The sequence below is a fragment of the Bos indicus x Bos taurus genome, chromosome 9 (genome assembly GCF_003369695.1).
Source record: "Bos indicus x Bos taurus breed Angus x Brahman F1 hybrid chromosome 9, Bos_hybrid_MaternalHap_v2.0, whole genome shotgun sequence".
Classification (NCBI taxonomy): domain Eukaryota; kingdom Metazoa; phylum Chordata; class Mammalia; order Artiodactyla; family Bovidae; genus Bos; species Bos indicus x Bos taurus.
In genome coordinates this window covers 94,248,268-94,269,521 of record NC_040084.1, presented here as the reverse complement: position 1 = coordinate 94,269,521, position 21,254 = coordinate 94,248,268, and the positions used below count along the sequence as shown (strand labels likewise).

The 21,254-nt window shown below is 50.5% G+C and overlaps 1 protein-coding gene and 1 long non-coding RNA gene across 2 annotated transcripts in view; one reads left to right on the top strand and one right to left on the bottom strand.

The window, feature by feature from the left end:
• Positions 1-9,584, top strand: part of TMEM242 (transmembrane protein 242) — a 41,845-nt gene extending 32,261 nt beyond the window's left edge. Inside the window, exon 4 of the mRNA XM_027551926.1 lies at positions 8,391-9,584. Within this exon, the coding sequence (XP_027407727.1) occupies positions 8,391-8,489 (99 nt within the window). The 3' untranslated portion in view covers positions 8,490-9,584. The remainder of the gene's footprint in view (positions 1-8,390) is intronic.
• Positions 8,695-20,386, bottom strand: LOC113898613. The gene is made up of 3 exons (XR_003512687.1): positions 20,225-20,386; positions 11,252-11,408; positions 8,695-11,020 (listed from the first exon to the last, which is right to left on the bottom strand). It is a non-coding gene; the product is annotated as an uncharacterized LOC113898613 (long non-coding RNA).
• Between the last annotated feature and the right edge of the window lie 868 nt (positions 20,387-21,254).

Sequence of the window (21,254 nt, the reverse complement as noted above, 5' to 3'; positions counted from 1 at the left end):
AGAAAATCCGTATTAGTGACAAATTCCTTGTAATCATTTTCCTACTGTCATAATACTCTGAGAACTGCTGCCTTAGAGACTACTCAGTTCAGTCGCTTAGTCATGTCCGAGTCTTTGCAACCCCATGGACTGCAGCACGCCAGGCCTCCCTGTCCATCACCAACTTCTGGAGTTTACTTAAACTCATGTCCATTGAGTCAGTGATACCATCCAACCATCTTGTCCTCTATTGTCCTCTTCTCCTCCCGCCTTCAATCTTTCCCAGCATCAAGGTCTTTTTCAATGAGTCAGTTGTTCACATCAGGTGGCCAAAGTATTGGAGTTTCAGCTTCAGCATCAGTCCTTCCAATGAATATTCAGGACTGATCTCCTTTAGGATGGACTGGTTGGATCTCCTTGCAGTCCAAGGGACTCTCAAGAGTCTTCTCCAGCACCACAGTTCAAAAGCATCAGTTCTTTGGTGCTCAGCTTTCTTTATAATCCAACTCTCACATCCATACATGACTACTGGAAAAACTGTAGATTTGACTAGATAGACCTTTGTTGGCAAAGTAATGTCTCTGCTTTTTTATATTCTGTCTAGGTTGGTCATAGCTTTTCTTCCAAGAAACAAGCATCTTTTAATTTCATGGTTGCAGTCACAATCTGCAGTGATTTTGGAGCCCCCCAAAATAAAGTCTGCCACTGTTTCCCCATCTATTTGCCATGAAGTGATGGGACCAGATGCCATGATCTTAGTTTTCTGAATGTTGAGTTTTAAGTCAGCTTTTTCACTCCCCTCTTTCACTTTCATCAAGAGGCTCTTTAGTTCTTCTTCACTTTCTGCCATAAGGGTGGTGTCATCTGGATATCTGAGGTTATTGATATTTCTCCAGCGATCTTGATTCCAGCTTGTGCTTCTTCCAGCCCAGCATTTCTCATGATATACTCTGCATATAAGTTAAATAAGCAGGGTGACAATATACAGCCTTGATGTACTCTTTTCCCTATTTGGAACCAGTCTGTTGTTCCATGTCCAGTTCTAACTTTTGCTTCCTGACCTGCATACAGATTTTTCAGGAGGCAGGTCAGGTGGTCTGGTATTCTCGTCTCTTTAAGAATTTTCCAGAGTTTGTTGTGGTCCATACAGTCAAAGGCTTTGGCATAGTTAATAAAGCAGACGTAAACATTTTTCTGGAACTCTCTTGCTTTTTCCATGATCCAACAGATGTTGGCAATTTGATCTCTGGTTCCTCTGCCTTTTCTAAATCTAGCTTGAACATCTAGAAGTTCACAGTTCACGTACTGTTGAAGAGATTGCTACTTTCTGATGATATTACAGCCTAGCACTGTTGGACACAAACACTGGGACTCAAGGATGAGGTTCTTGGAGGAGTGGGCTCACTGCCCAGCAGTGCCGTTCGTGTCCCAGTCTTTGAGGAGAGCATCCTGGAGTTGGGCAGTATGCAGTGTGGCCCTGTTTAGAAGGGTAGGCTTGTGGTCTGTAACCAGAGAGAAATTATTCTTGGTCAGAGAGGAAGAGGGATAAGGAGGACTGCAGGAAGAATCCCAGAGTCTAGAAAATGCTTCAGAGTGAGACTGAGTTGCTGGATGGACACTCAGGTCCCCAATATGCCCTGTCTTCGCCAGACTTCTCTGGTGTTAGGGTAGGAGATGGTTTTGTGGCAATAGCTGTAATTATTATCTTGGAACTCAGTATATTTACTTTATAATTTGCTTAAATGTACTCAGTCCCTAAGTCTTTTGTCAAGCACATTTTTAAGCAGAGGAATGTTCTGTTGACCTGTGATAGAGTATCACAGAGAGGACCGACACCTCTGATCTGCATATCAGAAATTGAAACAGGCGGAAAAAACTAAAGGTCTTCATTTAACTATCCATGTACTATGAATAGTACAAGCTTAGAAACTTTCTGTGAGCCTTTCTGCTGAAAGTGACTTGAGGCCCTGATTATAAGGAGATGCTGGGTTTCCATTTCCACAGCTGTTACGGGGAGGGAGGAGGGAGGAGGGTTCAGGATGGGGAACACATGTATACCTGTGGTGGATTCACTTTGATGTTTGGCAAAACTAATACAATTATGTGAAGTTTAAAAATAAAATAAAATTTAAAAAAAAAAAAAAATAAAAGGCTTTTTCAGTGAAGTGTAGGTGATACACCATATTATATAAGTAACAGGAATACAAAATAGTGGTTCATAATTTGAAAGGTTATACTCCATTTATAGTTATAAAATACTGACCAAACACCGTGTTGTACAGTATATCCTTGTAGCTTATTTTACACCCGTGGTTTGTTTGTCTTAATCCCTTACCCTTACATTGCCCCTCCCCCTTCCCTTATCCCAGTGGTAACCGCTGGTTTGTTCTCTGTATCTTTGAGTCTGTTTTCTTTTGTTGTTGTTATATTCACTAGTCTGTTGTATATTTTTAGATTCCACACGTAAGTGAGATTGTACAGTATTTGTCTTTCCCCGTTGGATTTATTTCACTTAGCATAAGACCCCCCAAGTCCGTCCACGTTGTTGCAAGTGGCAAACTTTCATTCCTTTTTACGGCTGATCACAGCGTATACATACCACATTGTCTTCATCCGATCATCTGTTGATGGAGACTTAGGTTGCTTCCGTATCTTGGCAATCGTAAATAATGCTGCTAAACGAGCACTGGGCTGTCTGTATGTTTGAATTAGTGCTTTTTGGATACATTCCCAGGAGTGGAGTTGCTGGGTCGACAGTAGTTCTGTTCTCAGTTTTCTGAGAAGCCTCCATACTGTGTCCCACAGTGCCTACCCCAGTGCCTACCCCAGTTTGCCGGATTACACCAGCAGTGTACAGCTGTTCCCTTTCCTCCACATTCTCGCCAACATTGGTTATGTCTGTTCTTTTTGAAGACAGCCATTCTGACAGGTCTGAGTTGTTACCTCAGTGTAGTTTTGATCTGCATTTCCCTGATGATCAGGGGTCTTGAGCATCTTTTCATGAGCCTGTTGGCCATCTGCATGTCCTCTCTGAAAAAATGTCTATTCATGTCGTCTGTCCATGTTTAATTGGGTTGTTTGATTTTGTAAATTATGAGCTGTATGAGCTGTTTATATTTGTTGGATATTAACCCTGCGTCAGTCATATCATTTCTCCCATTCAGTAGGTTGTCTTTTTATTTGTTGATTGTTTCCTTTGTTGTACAAAACCTTTTAAGTTTAATTAGGTCTCATTTATTTTTGCTTTCATTTCCTTTGCTTTAGGAGACAGGTTTAAAAATGTATTGCTGTGATTTATGTCAAAGAATGTTCTGCTTATGTTTTCCTCTAGGAGTTTTATAGTTTCCAATCTTACATTTAGGTCTTTAACCCATTTTTAAGTTTTTGTGTATGGTGTTAGAGAATGTTCTAATTTCATTCTTTCACTTGTCCGGTTTTTCCCAGCAGCACTTACTGAAGAGGCTGTCTTTTCTCCATTCTGTTTTCGCCTCCTGTGTTGCAGATTGAGTGACCGTTGCATGGGTGTCTCTCTAGGCTCTTCTGTCCCAGTATCTGCGTGTCTGTTTTTGTGTCAGTACTGTACTGTTTTGGTTGGCCTCCGGTCCAGTTGGTTGCCAGACCCTTGTGTGGAAGCTGCCAGCTGCTGGGCCGGGTCACGAGGCAGCTGACTGCAGAACCTCAGGGGGCCCTGGGGCTAGTACTGGCGTGTGGAGTCAGAGTCTAGAAGATTCTGGGGCTGCTGTCTGCCCATTGCAGGGTGAAACCAGGTCTTGGACTCAGTGCTCGCTCTGCCGGCAGGCGGGGGTCTCAGGGCTGCTGTCAGACCCCTGGTGGGGTCGGGGAGGCAGGGGAGACGGTTCCTGACTCAGTGCTCGCTCTGCTGGCAGGCGGAGCCGGCCCTGGAGTCTGGTTACAGGGCCGAGGGTCTCAGGGCTGCTGTCAGACCCCTGGTGGGGTGGGGGAGGCAGGGGAGACGGTTCCTGACTCAGTGCTTGCTCTGCTGGCAGGCAGAACTGGCCCTGGGTCTGATTATGGGTCTCAGGGCTGCTGTTGGGTCCCTGGGCGGGTTGGGGAGGCAGGGGAGATGGTTCCTGACTCAGTTGGGCTGGCCTAGTGCTGGGGAGACGGGCTCCACAGGCTGCGCGACTGTAGTGTTCCTGCATCTGGTGCCTGCCCCTGGTGGAGGCGGCTGGTCTGGAGGCAAGATCAGGCTTCCTGGACGGCAGGGCTGGGTCCAGGGGACTCAGGGGCCGGTGCCTGCCCACTGATGGGTGGAGCGGGGTCCTGGACCCTCTGGTGGACAGGGCTGTGTCTAAATGAGGCGACTGGGCTCCGGAGGTCTTAAGGCAGCCTGCCTGCCGGGGGTTGGGGCTCGCCTGGCCTGAGGTATCCCAGCAGTGGGTCAGGTCTTGGCGCTGAGGAGCTACAGGGAGGGTCCCACGCTGGCGCCACCAGTACCAGTGTCTAGTGGTAGAGGGAGCTCCCAAGAATGGCTGCCCCGTGTCTGTGCCCCACTGTGAGCCGCAGTGGCCCCCTAGCTCTCCAGGGGATGCTCCAAGACCAGCAGCTAGGCTGACCAGGCTCCTGTCAAATGACTGCTTTTATCCTGGATCCTGGAGTCTGTGAGATGCTGTGTACATCCTTTAGGAATGAAGTCTCTATTTCCCCAGTCCTCTGGGATGCCTGAAATGAAGCCCCACTGGCCTTCAAAGCCAGATTCCCCGGGGACTTGCCTTCTGGTGAAGGACCCCCAGGCTACAGAACCTGGCATGGGGCCAGAACTCCCGCTTCTCTGGGAGAGCCTGTGCAGAGTATTGGTTCTGTGGGTCAGCCACCTGGGGATGCGAGGCTTAACCGTATTACCGGCCCACCATGCCCCGCGTCCTGTTGTGGGCCCTTCTTCGCGTCGTTTGTGGTAACAGGTCCTCTCTGGCAGTTCCAGTCTTTTCATCGGTGCTGGTTCTGCAGGTAGTTGTGACGCTGGTGTGCTCCTGGGAGGTGTGCTCAGGTCTTTCTGCTCCGCTGTGTTGGCTGGACTCCTCCACGGCTGTAAATACAGGGCCACATGGTGCTCTGTATCCCACTTGTCTCCCTCCCTTCACTGGGCTCGGAAGCCTGTCTGTTCCTAGTTGGCTGTTTTTCAGATATGATTCCTTCTAATGGTTCAGTTTCTCACTTACGATCCTGGGAACAAGTAAATCATCCTTGGGAAATCAGATCAAAGAAAAAAGAATGGGCCAAGAAGAGGAAATGGGAGCACAACCTAACCCTAACCACATTCCTGCCTCCGCCTTCGCAGCGACTGACCTCCTTCCATCTCCCCGAGAAGGCGGGACGGTAGATGATTCTGTTCATGTCTTGGTGGCTGATACCCCACCAGAAAACCCTGTCATTAGGCTTGGCTGTAACAGATGTTCCACGAGAGAGGCGACAGGAAAAAACCAAGCAGCACATTGCAAACCCTGGCCAGAGGTGCCTTTCCACCGAGAAAGTCTGCAAGGCCCTTCAAGGGGGCACTCTTGGGCGTTCTGGACAAAACAGCTCTTTTTGTGGGCCACCCTAGACATTTAGCATCCCTGCCCCCAGCCCAACGGTGATCCCCTGTGACTCTGACGGCCCGACTGTCAGGACTCTCTATTTAGAGAACTTCTTCCAGTCGTCCCCCCGACGCCCAGGGACAGAGTACTGCCTTTAGCTGGAAACCTTTCATGCAGGGTTCATCACAGTACAAACTAGAGAGCTGCATGGAAGAGGGGGTTGGGGGGAGACATAAATACCATGGGGTGTGTGTGTCAAGACTGGTGTCTGGGACCCAGACGTGGAGAGGGCGGTCCTGGACCTACAGACCTCTTATGATAGATAACCTTATGTGTCTTCAGGTATCAGAATACTTAAACCATGATGTGACTGTAAATTAATGCTTTTGACAAACATACCATAATGCTTACATCCACATGAGCTCTGTTCCTGGAACACCGTATTTTGAAGCTGCTGCAGTGACAACAGCTAAGGTACACTGAGCACCACCAGCTGTGCCTTTCTGTGCGTTACCTCAGTCCTCTCAACTCTGTAAGCCGGCGAGTATCTCCATCCTGCACACATGAAATCTGCCCCTTAGCGAGAGTAAGCAGGCTCCCCAAGCAGGTGAGTTGGGCTTTGAACAGAGAGGTCTACTTGATACCAGGGTCTGTGCTAACGGCGGTGCTACCATGACTGGAGTAAATGCCTTGGAATTGACAAGTCCCGAAGGGGATGCACCTCCTGAATTGGGAAACAGCACAAGGGTTCAGCTTCTGATTGAAATTAAGTAAGCATCAACATTAACGGAAAAAAATACTAGCTGACTCTCAGACAGTCACTCCAAGAAATGACTCACATGTTGCTGTGAATCCAGGCTGCTTCAGTTTGAGGAGATGTGTATCCTCGAGAAATAATGGTTGAGTTGTTGTTCAGTTGCTCAGCCGTGTCTGACTCTTTGTGACCCCATGGACTGTAGCACGCCAGGCTCCTCTGTCCATGGGGTCCTCCAGGCAAGAATACTGGAGTGGATAGCCGTTTTCTTCTCCAGGGGATCTTCCTGACCCAGGGATCGAACTAGAGTCTCTTGCATTGCAAACAGGATCTTTGCCGCCTAGCCACTGGGGAAGCCCAGTTGGGGTGTGGCTGACAGGAAGACTGCAGCTCTGTGCTCCCGTGCTTCTGGAGTAGTGTCTTCAGAACAGGACCAGCTAGGTGTGAAGAATGAATAGGTGTGGAGCTAGCGTCACCTATGGTAAAGACTACCCACCTCCTGTAAATTAGTGTCCCTGCCCTCGGGCCGTGTGCAGAGGTGGACTTGACCCTGCATGTCAGGATCCCCCAAACTCCTGCTCCAGGTGTGTGATTCCAGGTTACTGTCTGCCGGGAACACCTTTACGTAGATTCCTCAACACTGTCGGTGCATAAGAACATTCTACTCTATCTGCTGTTCATTGATTCCTCCTTAACCCTTATGGCAGAAAGTGAAGAGGAACTAAGGAGCCTCTTGAAGAAAGTAAGAGTGAAAAAGGCTTAAAGCTCAACATTCAGAAAACTAAGATCATGGCATCTGGTCCCACCACTTCATGGGAAATAGATGGGGAAACATGGAAACAGTGTCAGACTTTATTTTTTTGGGCTCCAAAATCACTGCAAATGGTGACTGCAGCCATGAAATTAAAAGACGCTTACTCCTTGGAAGGAAAGTTATGACCAACCTAGATAGCATATTCAAAAGCAGAGACGTTACTTTGCCAACAAAGGTCCATCTAGTCAAGTCTAGTCAAGGCTATGCTTTTTCCAGTGGTCATGTATGGATGTGAGAATTCGACTGTGAAGAAAGCTGAGCGCCGAAGAATTGATGCTTTTGAACTGTGGTGTTGGAGAAGACTCCTGAGAGTCCCTTGGACTGCAAGGAGATCCAACCAGTCCATCCTAAAGGAGATCAGTCCTGGGTGTTCACTGGAAGGACTGATGCTAAAGCTGAAACTCCAATACTTTGGCCACCTCATGCGAAGCGTTGATTCATTGGAAAAGACCCTGACGCTGGGAGGGATTGGGGGCAGGAGGAGAAGGAGACGACAGAGGATGAGATGGCTGGATGGCATCACTGACTCGACAGACGTGAGTTTGGGTGAACTCCGGGAGTTGGTGATGGACAGGGAGGCCTGGCATGCTGCGATTCATGGGGTTGCAAAGTCAGAAACGACTGAGCGACTGAAGTTTCTTCTCCCCACTCCTTCCTTCTGACCCCCAAATTCTTCTAGGTTTGCATAGCCTCAGCAGATTCATGTATTTAGATGGACATCCCATTCTCAAGTGCATCTTTACATATGAAGGTCAACAACATAGGCTGTCTTCTGGTAGGAAGTAAATGTCATTGAGGGTTGATGATAGAGAGCATGTTACCTTTCAGACTTAGAGTTTTGTTATTTAAGTCCCAGTAGACTTGGCACCCCACTCCAGTACTCTCGCCTGGAAAATCCCGTGGATGGAGGAGCCTGGTAGGCTGCAGTCCATGGGGTCGCTAAGAGTCCGACACGACTGAGCGACTTCACTTTGACTTTTCACTTTCATGCATTGGAGGAGGAAATGGCAACCCGCTCCAGTGTTCTTGCCTGGAGAATCCAGGGACAGGGAGCCTGGATGGGGTCGCACAGAGTCAGACACGACTGAAGCGACTTAGCAGCAGCAGCAGACTTAAACTAGGAAGAAATGAGGTCTGTCTCGCTGTCTTCCAAGGCAGCAAGGACAGTCTTTCCTTTTGTTGGTCTTCTTTTGCTTGGTACCCACAGCAATGGCGTATCAGTCAGTCAGCAACGGGGTCCATCTCTAATTTTTGCTCTTTTCCCCATCTTTTAACATTTGATGACTGATTTTTTTTCATCTTTCAGATGAAAGACTTTCGAAATAAAATGCAGTCGATATTTCCAGCAATTCCCAAGAACTCTGAGTCGGCCGTTGAGTGGGAGGAAGCACTGAGATCCAAATGAGAGGAGCATGGTGGATGAAGTCTGGACGAGTGCTGCGGGGAAGGCTGGCTTTGGAGCTGCCGCAGCCCCGAAGGGACTCGAGTCAGCTCTCCTCAGGAACACGCAGTTGCTGACTGAGCCTCTGGGATGGACGGCGTTCAGCGTCCTCACAGAAGCCTGCCGTCATGACTGGGTGCTGCTCCTTTACAGCTGATCTGGTTATGTTCACAGGAGGGGGAGGGGGTTAGGGTTAGCAAAGTTTGAAAAGTTAGGAAGACTCTTTAAAAATAACCACATGGGTACCTTCTCTAGGTGAAGGAAATCCCAGGGGAAATACTTCCATGCCTGTAAAAGTTGAAAGCCACGTTTTCTACCTGAAGAAAATAATTATGTATGATGGAAAATCTTTATAAACAGAAAGTGGTACCTCAGTGTGTCTAGTTAATAAGTTTTAGCAGACTTGCTTGTCAGCATGTGGCTGTCAGAGCGCGGAGGACTCGCTCCTGGAAGAGTCCCGCCCTTCAGGCAGTGGCGTGGCGCTGCTGCCCTGAACGCGCGCTGTGGTGTGTGCGCTAGGTATCACTTTAAGGCCCTGTAAACCTGTACCTTCTTAGATAAGCCGCCAGTAACAGATTGTGATAACCTGAAAGGATAATCATGCAAAAACAATGATACTCTGTGTATAAAATGTCCTTTTTTGACAAGTTGATTCTGGGCCCCTAAACACTGCCTGGCAGTTTGTAGTTTTATCTCAGTTGTCAATATTAAAATAGACCAATTATCACCTATCTTAACAACTATTTTTAACCAGAAATGTACCTGCCTGAGTATTGAGTCTCCAGGTGAATTAAAATTTTTTAAAGAAACGTTTACTATGTCAGTATGTCCAGAAAAATAACCTCTGGTTGAATATCATTGTGTATTTTCTTTATAATTGCTTAGGCTCTAATTAGCAATCAGTTTAATAAAGTACATTTGAAATTTATCTCTTATAATGAAACCTTTAGTTTTAAGAAAAAGTTTAAATGAAATGTCAAGTACATAATTAACATTTTTCTCTGGACTATCTTACCCTGTTAAAATTGCAGTATTGTTAATTAAACAGGTGTAATCAGCGTCTGGGATTCATATGTAACCTGTTTAAAATCCAAGACTTTTTTAAAAAGGATTGTGAAATTTATCAGGGTATGTAAAGTAGCAAAAACTCTTCACCCACCTTTCATTTTTAACTAAATCTCTGCAACAAAATACCTCTAGTCTTTGAATGAAATGAAGGAAGCAAAGACGGGAGGAAAACTGAGCAGGTTTTGTCCCTTTTGAGAGTCTCAGCCTGGGTGGCTGGTGGGCGCGCGCGGAGGCCTAAAGGAACCAACATTTACATGCCTGCGTTTACACAGCCCTTCCCATACGAGGGGTAGCGGGGGACTCCCATAGGTGATGGTGAATCACCGGCTGCAGAGAGGCTGATGGGGACAGGCACCAAGAGGCTCCAGCTGCATCTTCAAAGTAAAAATAAAGTAACAGAGACGAAAGTTAAAAGGAAGCAGTATGAGTAAAGTGGTTTTCTCCTGCAGTCAGAACTCAGATATCAGAAGATGTAGTCATTTGTCTATTCCATTTATACCAGAGGCATATTGTTAAACTGGTTAATGGAAAGGAAAAATGTTTAACAGATAATGTTATTCTTTATGTGAAGTACCATCTGTGTACTGAGTTCTGAATGTTCCTGGATATGGAAGAGAGGAAATGTTATGGAATTTCAAGTGTGCCTCCTCTGCTGTCTGTTCTCGGGTAGAGTATGACAAACATAATCACATTTATCTCCCGGAGCATAAAGAGTTTTAATCACCCTATTAACCAGGATGACATTTTTCACAGACTTAAAAAGGAATAGAACAGACATTATCTCCCCATAAGCAATCCATTTCATGGAGGCTGAGCACTAGAAACTCTGTAAAGGGTGGGTAACACCAGCCATTTCCATTTCACGTGCAAGCCAGCGTTAAGGCGGCTCCCGTTAAGAGTGCTGTGCACCCTGCTTGAGCGTTAAGCTTTACATTTAGACCCTGCGCGCCAAAAGAGCTATTAGAGAAAGCAGTGCAGAACATACAGAGGAAAATGCGACAGGCAGGGAGGGGCGGCTTCCAAGACCTCGGGATTCGTGCCAGGATAAAAAAAAAAACACGTATTCTGGTAAGTTCTAGCTGCCTTGTAAAGACATATCCATGGGCTGCTGTTATTTTCAGAGTCAAGAAAATGTGGTTTGTGAACAAACTGGGAATGAAAAATGGGTCACAGGCCCTGCCTCACAGGCTGCCCAGCGGCTGGGTTCTATAAGAAACAGCAGAGCGAGTGAGCCGCCGCCGCCTGGGCCCCGCGGAGCTGAGGCGTGGCCGCGGGTGACCCCACTCCATCTGCACCAACACAGGCTGGCACGGGGAAAAACCTACCTCAGGCGCTCAAAGGGCGGCCCCCGATCACCTCGCCTGTCGTACATTCTGCTTCGTCTCATGGATAGTGTGGGACCCGGCTTGCAAATTAATCCTTGCAACCTACAGGGAACGTCTGAGAAATGAAGTGGGGTGGGGAAAGCCCAGGGGGACAGAAGTAATTAAAATCCACTGAATTTAGTGACTTCACTGGGGGCAAAATTTAATCTCTCCCAGGTTCACTTCTGTATGGCCTTCAAAACAAACACTTAAGTCCAAATGAAAATCAGCCAGGGAAAATACAAATTTTCTCCCATGAAAGCTAGCAAAATATACATTTTCATAGTATTTTACCATGTTCAAGTGAGACGTTTTTCCTTTCTGCGAGTCACTTGAGTACGATGTCAGGTATGTCGGTCTCTGTGTTGGTGTTATCAGGATTAATTATCAAAGCTGTGCTTCTGTGAGTCTGGAAGGGAAGGCAGCGTCTCCCACAAGCAGTGACATTAATCTGTAACAGCGAGTGAGGCTGATGGCAGATTTCATCTGCGGGCAGATAACTCAGTTTTGGAGAAAATTATAATAGTACAGTTACCAGGACGCACACAGAGTTCAACTTTTCTGCCCAAGTATCGGAGTGATTCAGGACCTTAATTTCTATTTTTACATAAGCTAGGTGACACCTTTTGCCTTTGGTGAGGCAAGATCACTTAACTAAAAAAGAAAACCATAGTAAAAAAAAAAAAAAAATTCTATATAAATGTTCTTTGACAGAAGGGTAAAAGCCATTTTCAATAAGACTCCTCTAAGAACCTACATCAGGCAGACTGAGGAAGCTTAACATGTTTGTAGAACACCTTCTACCCGCTTACCTGAAAACCCTCCAAATTCACCTTCATGCCGCCCGACACTGGGGCTGAAGGGGAATGTAGGTCTGCAGCCTGACAGAGAACACAACGCCAGAGGACACAGCCGGGGCGCTGCCGGGAGCTCCGGCACGAGGGCCCACCGCGTGAGAAGGACAAGTGGACAAAACTAGCGTGAAAGCTTGGGTTTAACGTGCTCTGCCAAACTCTGCAGAGTCCCCTTGGCTCTGCCAACCTGGGTGATGGGAGGCGTTTCCTTCTATTCCTACCGTTGCCTTCTCCAGCTGTCCTTGTCGGGTCTGTTTGCCTCTGCTTGCTACGCTGAGGGAAACCCGAAGGGTGGACAGCCTCACCTGGACCACCGGGACACTACTGAGCAGTGACAGGCCAGCACCGCCGCCACCACCTTTCCCTGTATCCTTTCATTGCCCTTCAGTCGCAGTGGCCACAGCTAATTAGAGATCCTTCGGCTGGGATAGAGGTTAAAAAACTAAATTCTAGTAGTAAATCTCATGCAAAGGGAAAAATAAGACCTTGTCACAAAAACAAGAATTATAACCCTATGGACTGTAGTCCACCAGGCTCCTCTATCCATGGAATTCTCCAGATAAGAATACTGGAGTGGGTTGCCATTTCCTTCTCCAGGGGATCTTCCTGATCAGGGGTCAAACCCGGACCTCCTGCCTTGCAAGCAGATTCTCTGCCATCTGAGCCACTAGGGAAGCCCAAATTCTAGTAGTAAATCTCATACAAAGGTAAAATCAGACCTTGTCAAAAAATAAGTGAGGAAACCCTGCACTCTGAGCTTCTCTTACGCCAGCCGTGATTCTCTTTTTCGTAGTCTCACTACGCATGATGGTAGTAAAATATCTGTAGAAACAGCACTTTAGCAAGTCTTCCAACTCCCTGTTTAAAGGGAGACTTTTCTTCGACACTAAAGGATGAGACAGGCTCCACCATGGGGGCTAAGAATGCAGGGCAGGCGGGATCCCTGTGTTGGTGTCACCAGGATTAATTACCAAAGGCCATGTTTTTGTGAATCTAGAAGGAAGCACCCCACAAGTTTTATCCGGGCTCATCTCAAGTTGGAGGCGGGTGGCACGTCGCCCTGCAGGTCGGGCTCTAACTCAACAGAGCCCAGGTTCCCCTGTGCCTCCACACATACCTTGTGCAGAGAATGGGACCTGTCCAGGTGTGATGTCTCTGATACGTCTACTGATAATGAGTTGTGGGTAGCGTCCAGAATCTTTGCAGGAGAGCATCTGCTTCAACTTCTCAACGGTCCAGGTTATGACCGAAGGAGCAGGGAGGGAAAGGCTAGTTAAAAAACACAGGGTCAGGGGACGCTGGAGAGACATTTATATCCCTGATAGCAAGGCATGTATTCATCCTTGTGGAGTTTCTTAAGCCCTTAGTGAATATAGGATGTGAGGGAAGGAGGAAGTGGGAGAAAGGAAGCAAAGGCAGGAAGCAAAGAGGAAGGAAGTAGGGGAAAGACGGAGGCCGGGATGAAGCAGAGAGAGAGGCGGGGAGGAGGAGGCCTTCCTCGCCCGGAAGGGGGCCCACGAGTCCAGGGCCTACACGTCCAGCTCCCGAAGAAGCGGACACCTGCCTTCTCACCCACATTTACTCAGCCACCAACATGAGAAAAGACGAGCACCTCAGAAACTGACGACCAACCAGTTTCTGAAGCAGATCCTGGGCCCTTGCTGGGGTTTCCAACTCCCAGTCCTAGGACGAGACAGTCCAGAGATGAAAAATTAAAAAGCAAGATACTAATGTCTTCACCAGCTCTGAATTGCAGGAAGGGACAGAGGAAGAAAGGCCTGGAAGCCCAAGTGTCACTCGGGGTGACCTCGTGTCCAGTCTGGCTGGGTAGCACCTGGTCAGGCTCCCAGAGGTGTGACTGGGGAGCATTCTCCCTGAAGACAAACCATCTCAAAAGCAAAAAGATCCCTGCGACTTCTCACTTCACTTTAGAAGCCTCACTCTTCCCGTTCGCTGGCAACGTCATCTAGAAACAAGGCGCCTTCCTCCTGTCTGGGGCAGAGAATTTTATTTTGCAGCCAGAGCCCGAGGGCAAGTTCTGAGAGTCCTGAGAGCAGGAAGGGCACAGAGCAACGTGGGCTTGGACACAAGCGCAGCACTGCCCACTGAAGCAGCTGGGCAGAAACCAGCCCACCGCCCATCTCCCTGTGAGCCTGGTGTGCCCTGGAAAGGGGTCCAGTAATTCTCCCTAATCCACCCAACTTGCGCCTCTGATGTAAGCTTCGGCAGTTCACCTGACTTTTACACTTGTCGCTAAATCGTTCTGAGCCGTGGGCCATCACACGCTAATTAGCCAGCATGACAAGCCCGCGGGTCAGCTGGTCTCCCTGGGTTGTGTGTGACAGAGGTGCGGGGCGTGTTAGACAGGTTCGGGCTGGCAGGTTAATATCAGCCCTTCCGGCATCAGCGTGTCATGCCGCACTCCGTGCCTGGGCTTTAAGGACTGAGATTAAAAACCATTCTCTCAAATCCACCACAGGCTGACAGTATTACGGGCCCTGAACTGTTCTGGCCGCATGCAATGACATTATTCTCTGTGGTTCCAAACTTCTAAATCACCTGCTCTTAGTACCCCAGGAACTATGCCACCCGCTCTGGTCATCGGTCACATCCAGTGGTGATCAGTGACAGGGCAGGCCCAGGGCTGGGTGGCAGCATCCCTGAGCTAAGTGGAGGCAAGGTTTCCCTGGTGGTCCAGTGGTTAAGAACCCGCCTGCCAACGCCGGCAACATAGGTTCGATCCCTGGTCCGGGAAGATCCCACATGCCTCGGAGTAACTAAGCCTGTGTGCCACAACTACTGAGCCCACTCACCCAGAGCTCATGCCCCGAAACAAAAGAAGTCACTGCAGTGAAAAGCCCGCACGCAGGAACTAGAGAGCAGCTCCCGCTCCCTGCAACTAGAGATTACGTTTAGTCGTTCAGTCGTGTCCGACTCTTTGTGACCCCATGGACTGTAGATGGCCAGGTTCCCCTGGCTACGGGATTCTCTAGACAAGAGTGCTGGAGTGGGTTGCCATGCCCTTCTCCAGGGGATCTTCCCCACCCAGGGATTGAACCCAGGTCTCCCGCATTGCAGGTGGCTTCTTTACTGTCTGAGCCACCAGGGAAGCCCTAAGTAAACTAGTGTTTAAATGCTAAGTTAACAACACAAAGGCTCTTCAAATACTGCATACAATCACCTAATAACCAATAAATTTAACGAACTGGGTTGTGAAATTACCCATCAGTGCTCTGCTGGAGCTGGCCTGCAAAGTGAGGCCGGTGGGTATGTCTCTCTAACTCCAAAGTTTAATTATCATCAGACTGGTAGCTGAAATCAGCCATGCTGAGAGTATTAATATCACAAGTATCAGTCAGCACTACAGAACAGGGCACTTTTTCACGAGAGAAAAGCATTCACCAGCACAATATATGACCAGCACATCTTGGTCATATATTCATTTGTTCAAATATACCACTAGAGAAAGCCTGAGCCAAGCAACGCAGGCCCAGTGCAGCCGAAAGCGAACAAACAGGAGGAGGAGGCAGGGAGCTCTGAGCGCCCGTGTGTGTGTGGTCTGCCGCGGGAGACGTTCCTAAACAGCACCTGGTAATGTGAGGTGCTCCCGATAAAGACGAAGCGCCTCCAGCTCCCCAGCAGCACCCAAGCCGCCCTTCTCCTCCCCCAGTCCCTCTTGGCCTCCGTCTTCTGATGCCCCAACACCTTCTCCAGCTGCTGGCCTTCCAGGTCCTCCTCCCCAAAACTGGAGGAGCACTCACTCCAACCGGGGGAGTCCTCCTGACCTCGTGGCTGGCAGAAGGTCAAGGCTGGGGGTGGGTGTCCCTAGTTCTGGGGGTTCCGAGGAAGTTTCTCTGGGTGCTTCAGCCCGGGAGCAGCCAGGTTCTCCCGGGGAGACTCGGCGAGCTTCCCAGGCACCTCACGCCAGCCCCAGCCCTAGCCCTTTCCTCTCCCTGAACAAGGACCTGTGGCCCAGGGATCTGCTCAGTTGTCACTTCTTCTCAAGTGGCGCCTGTAACAGTCTGCCAGCACCTTCTCTTCTGTCTGAAGAGGGCTTGATTTGTCCTCAGCGGCCTGCTCTCCTAAGGCCTGTGCTCTTGACCCTGGCAAGGCCATGAGCTCAGCCCAGCGCTCTTTCCCCAGCTGCAAGCGGCCTTCCTGGCCTGGGGGATCAGTTCCCAACCCGAGTCCCTGTGCAGGGTCAGTTAGGGAGCGTGTCTGCAGTACCGTGACGGGCCAGCGAACATCTCTGCAGCAAACCTCATTATAAACCTTTATAGATGTCTTCACATCGCACTCGGAGCGGGAAGGGGAGGTCTGAGTCCCTTCCTTCTCCTCCTCACCCTCCCAGGCTCCCCAGCCTCCCTGGCCTTAACCCCAAACCCAGGCCCTCCACTGACAAAATGGGATGACTGTAAGCAAATGACATGCCGAGGCCCGCTGTCTCCACCTCTAAAGCGGGTAGAGAAACTCCCCCGTCCATGTTGGGAGGGTTAAATGCTTGAGGCGGCGATCCGGCCCGGAGCACCCCACCCGTGCTGTGGAGGCAGCCAGAAGATCTGTGTCAGTCGTGAGCTCCGCCTCCCCGCTCCCCACGCACCCCTCTGCACCCCACCATATGCAGGCTGCTCCCGAGCCCTGGGCCTCCTGACCCTGCGCACCTCGTGGGGCCCCTCGGGCCTGGCCTTCGGAGGCCACACCTGCTGGTGAGCCAGACACTGCACGGAATGGTCCCCTTCACCCCGGCGCATCCCTGAGCGCTCAGACCACCAGGCCTCTAAGTGGGGGACAGAGGAGACGCGACACCCCAGGTTCACCCCAGGGACCCTGCAGAAAGGAGGGCTCCTGCCCCTCAGAGCTCTGCAGGCACCCTGGTTCTCAAACCTCCATCAGCCCCGCACGAGAAGCACCCGATCACTGAGAAACCACAGGTTGGGTGTCCATGGCTGGTGCGGGGTGGGCCGAGAATCTGCCTTTTCTAACAAGTTCCCGGGGTCACTGACCCCACTGGTTCGGGGACCACCACCTGAGAACCATGGCCCTGTTAGTGTCTACCTCTGAGGATGGCTCTGGGGACAAAAGGTGTCTGTCACAGGAGAGCATCTTTGCTAAACAACCTTCTCGGGCACCCCTGACTCAGCTTTCACCCAACTGAGAAAAACCCGTCGCCTGGGCAGTCACCATCTGAGGCCCACCCTGTGTCTCCCCGCCTCTCTCGTCACCACCGATTCACTTCCCAGGCAGGACCTTGGCTCTCGCCCAGGCAGCAGGCGTGGGACGGGCACCTCTGCTCCCTGCCCCCGGGGGACACAGACCCCCACAAACGCAAGGGAGTCCTTCAGAAATGGACAGTGGGCACCTGGACATGTCTGACCCATCTCAGCCCCCAAGCTGTTTCCTGGGGAGGGAGACAAGGTCACAGTAATGTCAGCCTGACCTGAGTCCTTCCCCCACAGACCTGGGAGAACAGCCTGGAAGGGGTGGGGGGTGCTGTAAGCTGGGTAAGGAGGACCCAGGAAGGCGGACTTGGGGAAGGCCTGGCCGAGAGGGAAGTGAGTCTGCTTATAAAAGGCCTTGGCTGACCCCTGAGAAGCTGGGATACCACCTCTAAGCAATGGGGTGTCTGTGGGGTTTTCGGAGTTTGGGACGTTCTGAAACTGGCATTTCCTTTCAATCGTTCGTTCACATGAAGCACAATCATTAAGTGCCTGGTAGGTCCCGGGGGACACGATGGTGATTAAATCAAGAGCCCCGCCTTTGAGTACCGCCGGTTTACTTGGGAGGCGGGTGGTGGTGGAGAAGATGGCTCTTTAGACCACGGAGGATGGATGGAGGAAGAGACCTTGGCCTGACCCAGGGCGGCTCCTGCTCTCCGCTCAGCCCTGGCCTCACCTTGCACTGCCAGGGCCTTGCTTGCACACGTGTGTGGACAACCAGACGACACCCGGCACCCTCCTAGCCCCAGGGGCATGAATACCTGTGGGGCAGGCTTCTCTGGGAAGACCCAGAGAAAGACCCAGGGCCAGGTGGGCCCCCCTCCAAGCCAGGCCCTCCTGGAGCCGAGCGCTGAAGTCACCCTCTGCCCTCAGGCTGCAGAGGCCCTTGTCGCTGTCACCAAATGAACACAGGACTGGAGATGCCCTTGTGTCCCTTTGAGAACTAATACACCGACTGCGACTTTATTTTCTCCACCCAGACAATGAAACTTCCGCCAGGCTGCGTGTTTCCATCTTTGCTTTAGCTGCCCAGATGCTTGGCACCAAGTTCAACCTTGAGTCATAGCAATGTTATCACCTTCTTCCTCCTGCATGAGTTTCCAGCTTTCTATTTCCATCTTAGCGACCTTATTGTGCTTCCATGTCTTTTATTGGGAGCAGCCTCAAACCCTTTTCAGAAGCCGATAGGGTGTAAGTTGTAAAAATTAACACTGCTGAAATCTTCCCATTGTTGCTTTCTTATTTCTGGACTATCTGAAGGCCTGACTTGGAGTCTGTGATAACTTCAACGCAAGATGTCTGGTGCACCGACAAGTTCTAAAATTTCTATTTCTGTGAAAGACCCTGGGCTGCTATAATCCTGGACTCACAACTGGGAACTTTTCAAGAGAAACTGGTTTGTAAGCATCATTACTTCCTGTATTGACTGCGTGCAGCACCTCACCCAAATCTGAAATCGGGGGATTATTCTTAGCTAGCCTGAATATCCCTGTCTTCTCTAGGCACATTGCACTTGAAGTATTAATATCACCCCCTCCCTCAGCCACAGGTTCCTTCCAGGAATGGTTCTCCTTCTTTGGCCTCGTTGGGTCTCCTCTCTGTGGCCTCCCCCAACACCCACCTGGGCTCCCCTGGTGAGATGGGACCTTCCTCATCTTCGGGGGCACGTAAGCAAAGCACCTGCCACTTGCAGGGGCAACACTGATGCTAACTGTGGATCAAAGTTTGAGCTAGGAATAGCCTTCTTAAAAAGAATCTATAGCACTAAAATTTATAAAGTGCTGGCAGAAGTCTCAGCTGCAGAAAGGTCGGCTATGTGGCATGAGTCTCACCATAAACAACGTCATCACAAGTATTTACATACAAACATATGCATCTATTTACATGCAGTTCTTACTGGGTGCTGAGGTTCCTGTGATTTTGAAAATCTTTTTTACCCTATACAGCACTGATTTTTTTTTTCCCCAGTGACCGTGAATTACTCTTCTAACTAGATCAAAAGTGGAGCTTTTAAAAAAAAAAAAGTACTGAGAATAAAAAAACGTTGCCCTGTGAACCTATTCGCAGGGCAGCACTGGAGACGCAGACCCAGAGAACAGACTAGGGTGGGGGCGAGGAAGGAGGCGGTGAGATGAATGGAGAAGGAGCGTGGAAGCATGTACACTACCACACGGAAAATAGACAGCCAGTGGGAATTTGCTGTATGACTCTGGGAACTTAAACCAGGGCTCTGCAACAACCCAGAGGCGTGGGAACGGGCGGGAGGTGGGAGGGAGGGGACATATATACACCTACGGCTAATTCATGTTGATGTCTGGCAGAAATGAATATTGTAAAGCAATCAATCAATTAAAAATAAATAGGTTGATCAAACCCCCCGAAAGTTCTCCAGTCCAGTTCCCAGGAGGGGAAGCAGAAATGCCCTGATGCCCTTTCTAGAATCAGAGCCCCCACCTCCCAAAGCCTGTCTTCAAGCCTGGCTCCTGCCTGCCCAGCACCTCTAGGATTAGATTAGATCTCCCCACATCCTCTCTGCCTCTGCAGTGCAGCCCAGGCTCCCTCCTGCCTGCCTGATATGCCCCATGTGGATGAATCAGGTACAGTAACCCCTGCCCCCAAGGTAAATCCAAGTCCTAACCCCAGTAACCCATGAAGGTGACTTTATTTGGAAACAGCAACTTTGTAGATATAATCAAATATGACTTGTGTCCTTATAAGACTAGGAGAAGGGACACAGATGTGGGGAAGGTGGCCATGTGACCAGATTTGCGGGGGGTGGGGGGTGGGGGCAGAGATTGGAGCCATGTCTCTACAAGTCAAGACGCCAAAGATTTCAGGGAACCCCAGAGCCTAGGAGGCAGATTCTCCCCCGAAGCCTTCAGAAGGAGCCTAGTGACACTCCGGACACCTGGATTTTGAACTTCTGGCCTCCAGAATAAATTTCCTCTGAGAGAATAAATTTCTTTCGTTCGAAGCTGACGCCAGAAACAGATACAAGGCCTGTATGCTCCGCACTGACACGCGTCCCATAGCCTGAAGCCCCATGCGCTACCGTCCCCATCCCACCGGGCTGCTCCCACCCCAGGCTTGCGGCCTCCCTGGTCGCATCTCAGGATGCGTCGGCTCCTAGGGGAGCCGGGCCCACGTCTGCTCCTCTGCCTCCCACGCCCTCCCTGCACCCAGCACGCTGCACATACTGGACAAACGTCCCCGTCTCAGGATATCTCAGCTTCTCCCGCTCTCCCGCTCTCCCACGAGGGCCATTCCTCCGAAGACCCGCCTGCACCCCCTGTCCCAGTCTTGCCGCGTTTGTGTTTTCAGTGACTCCGCGCAGATTGCAAGCTGGATGGGACCGTGGGGAGGGGCCCTCCCGACCTGAGGCTGCACTTCACACTTCTCCCAGCAGAGGGCGGCCGAGCTCCGGCCCCGCCGCCGCCGCGAGGTCTGCGGGCGCGGGGACCGGCCGCGGGGACACCCCGGCGCTGTCGGGGGGCCCGGCCCGCGCAGGGTGGGGCGGCGGAGCTGAGACTCTCATCTCGGGACACGGTGACCAGGACTCGGGCTCGTTCTACCTGGAGGACGGGCACCAGCCCACCTCGTGTCCCCGGGCCTCCCTCGCTTGCTCGGTCCCCAACTGCTGCTTCCTCCTCCCCTTCTGCGTCCACTCCCTGACCCTGGGCCATTGGGCCTCCGGGACCCAGGCGGCCCGGCTCAGACCCGCGTCCTAGACGCGTGGCCAGAGCCACATGGTCACACGCGCGCCCCCACCCCCACCCCATCCCAGGCGGCTGACAGTCCCCGAAGGCGTGGTCCTCAAAGTCGTGTAGGGTCTTCTTCCCCAGGACCAGGCCTCCAGCTGCATCCAGAACCCGTGCACCCCGGCGTGCTCCCATTCCTTATCTGCAGGCTCCCTCTGCCCCCCAAGCCCCCAGGGCACCCCCTCATCCCCACTGTGGGTGCCCCTACCCTCCCCCCTCAAACAAAGTCTTAATGACCCGGATAACCATGATGCTGTGATCACTCTCCTAGAACCAGACTTCCTGGGGTGTGAAGTCAAGTGGGCCTTAGGAAGCATCACTATGAACAAAGCTAGTGGAGGTGATGGAATTCCAGCTGAGCTATTTCAAATCTTAAAAGATGATTCTGTGAAAGTGCAGCACTCAGTATGTCAGCAAATTCAGAAAACTCAGCAGTGGCCACAGGACTGGAAAATGTCAGTTTTCCTTC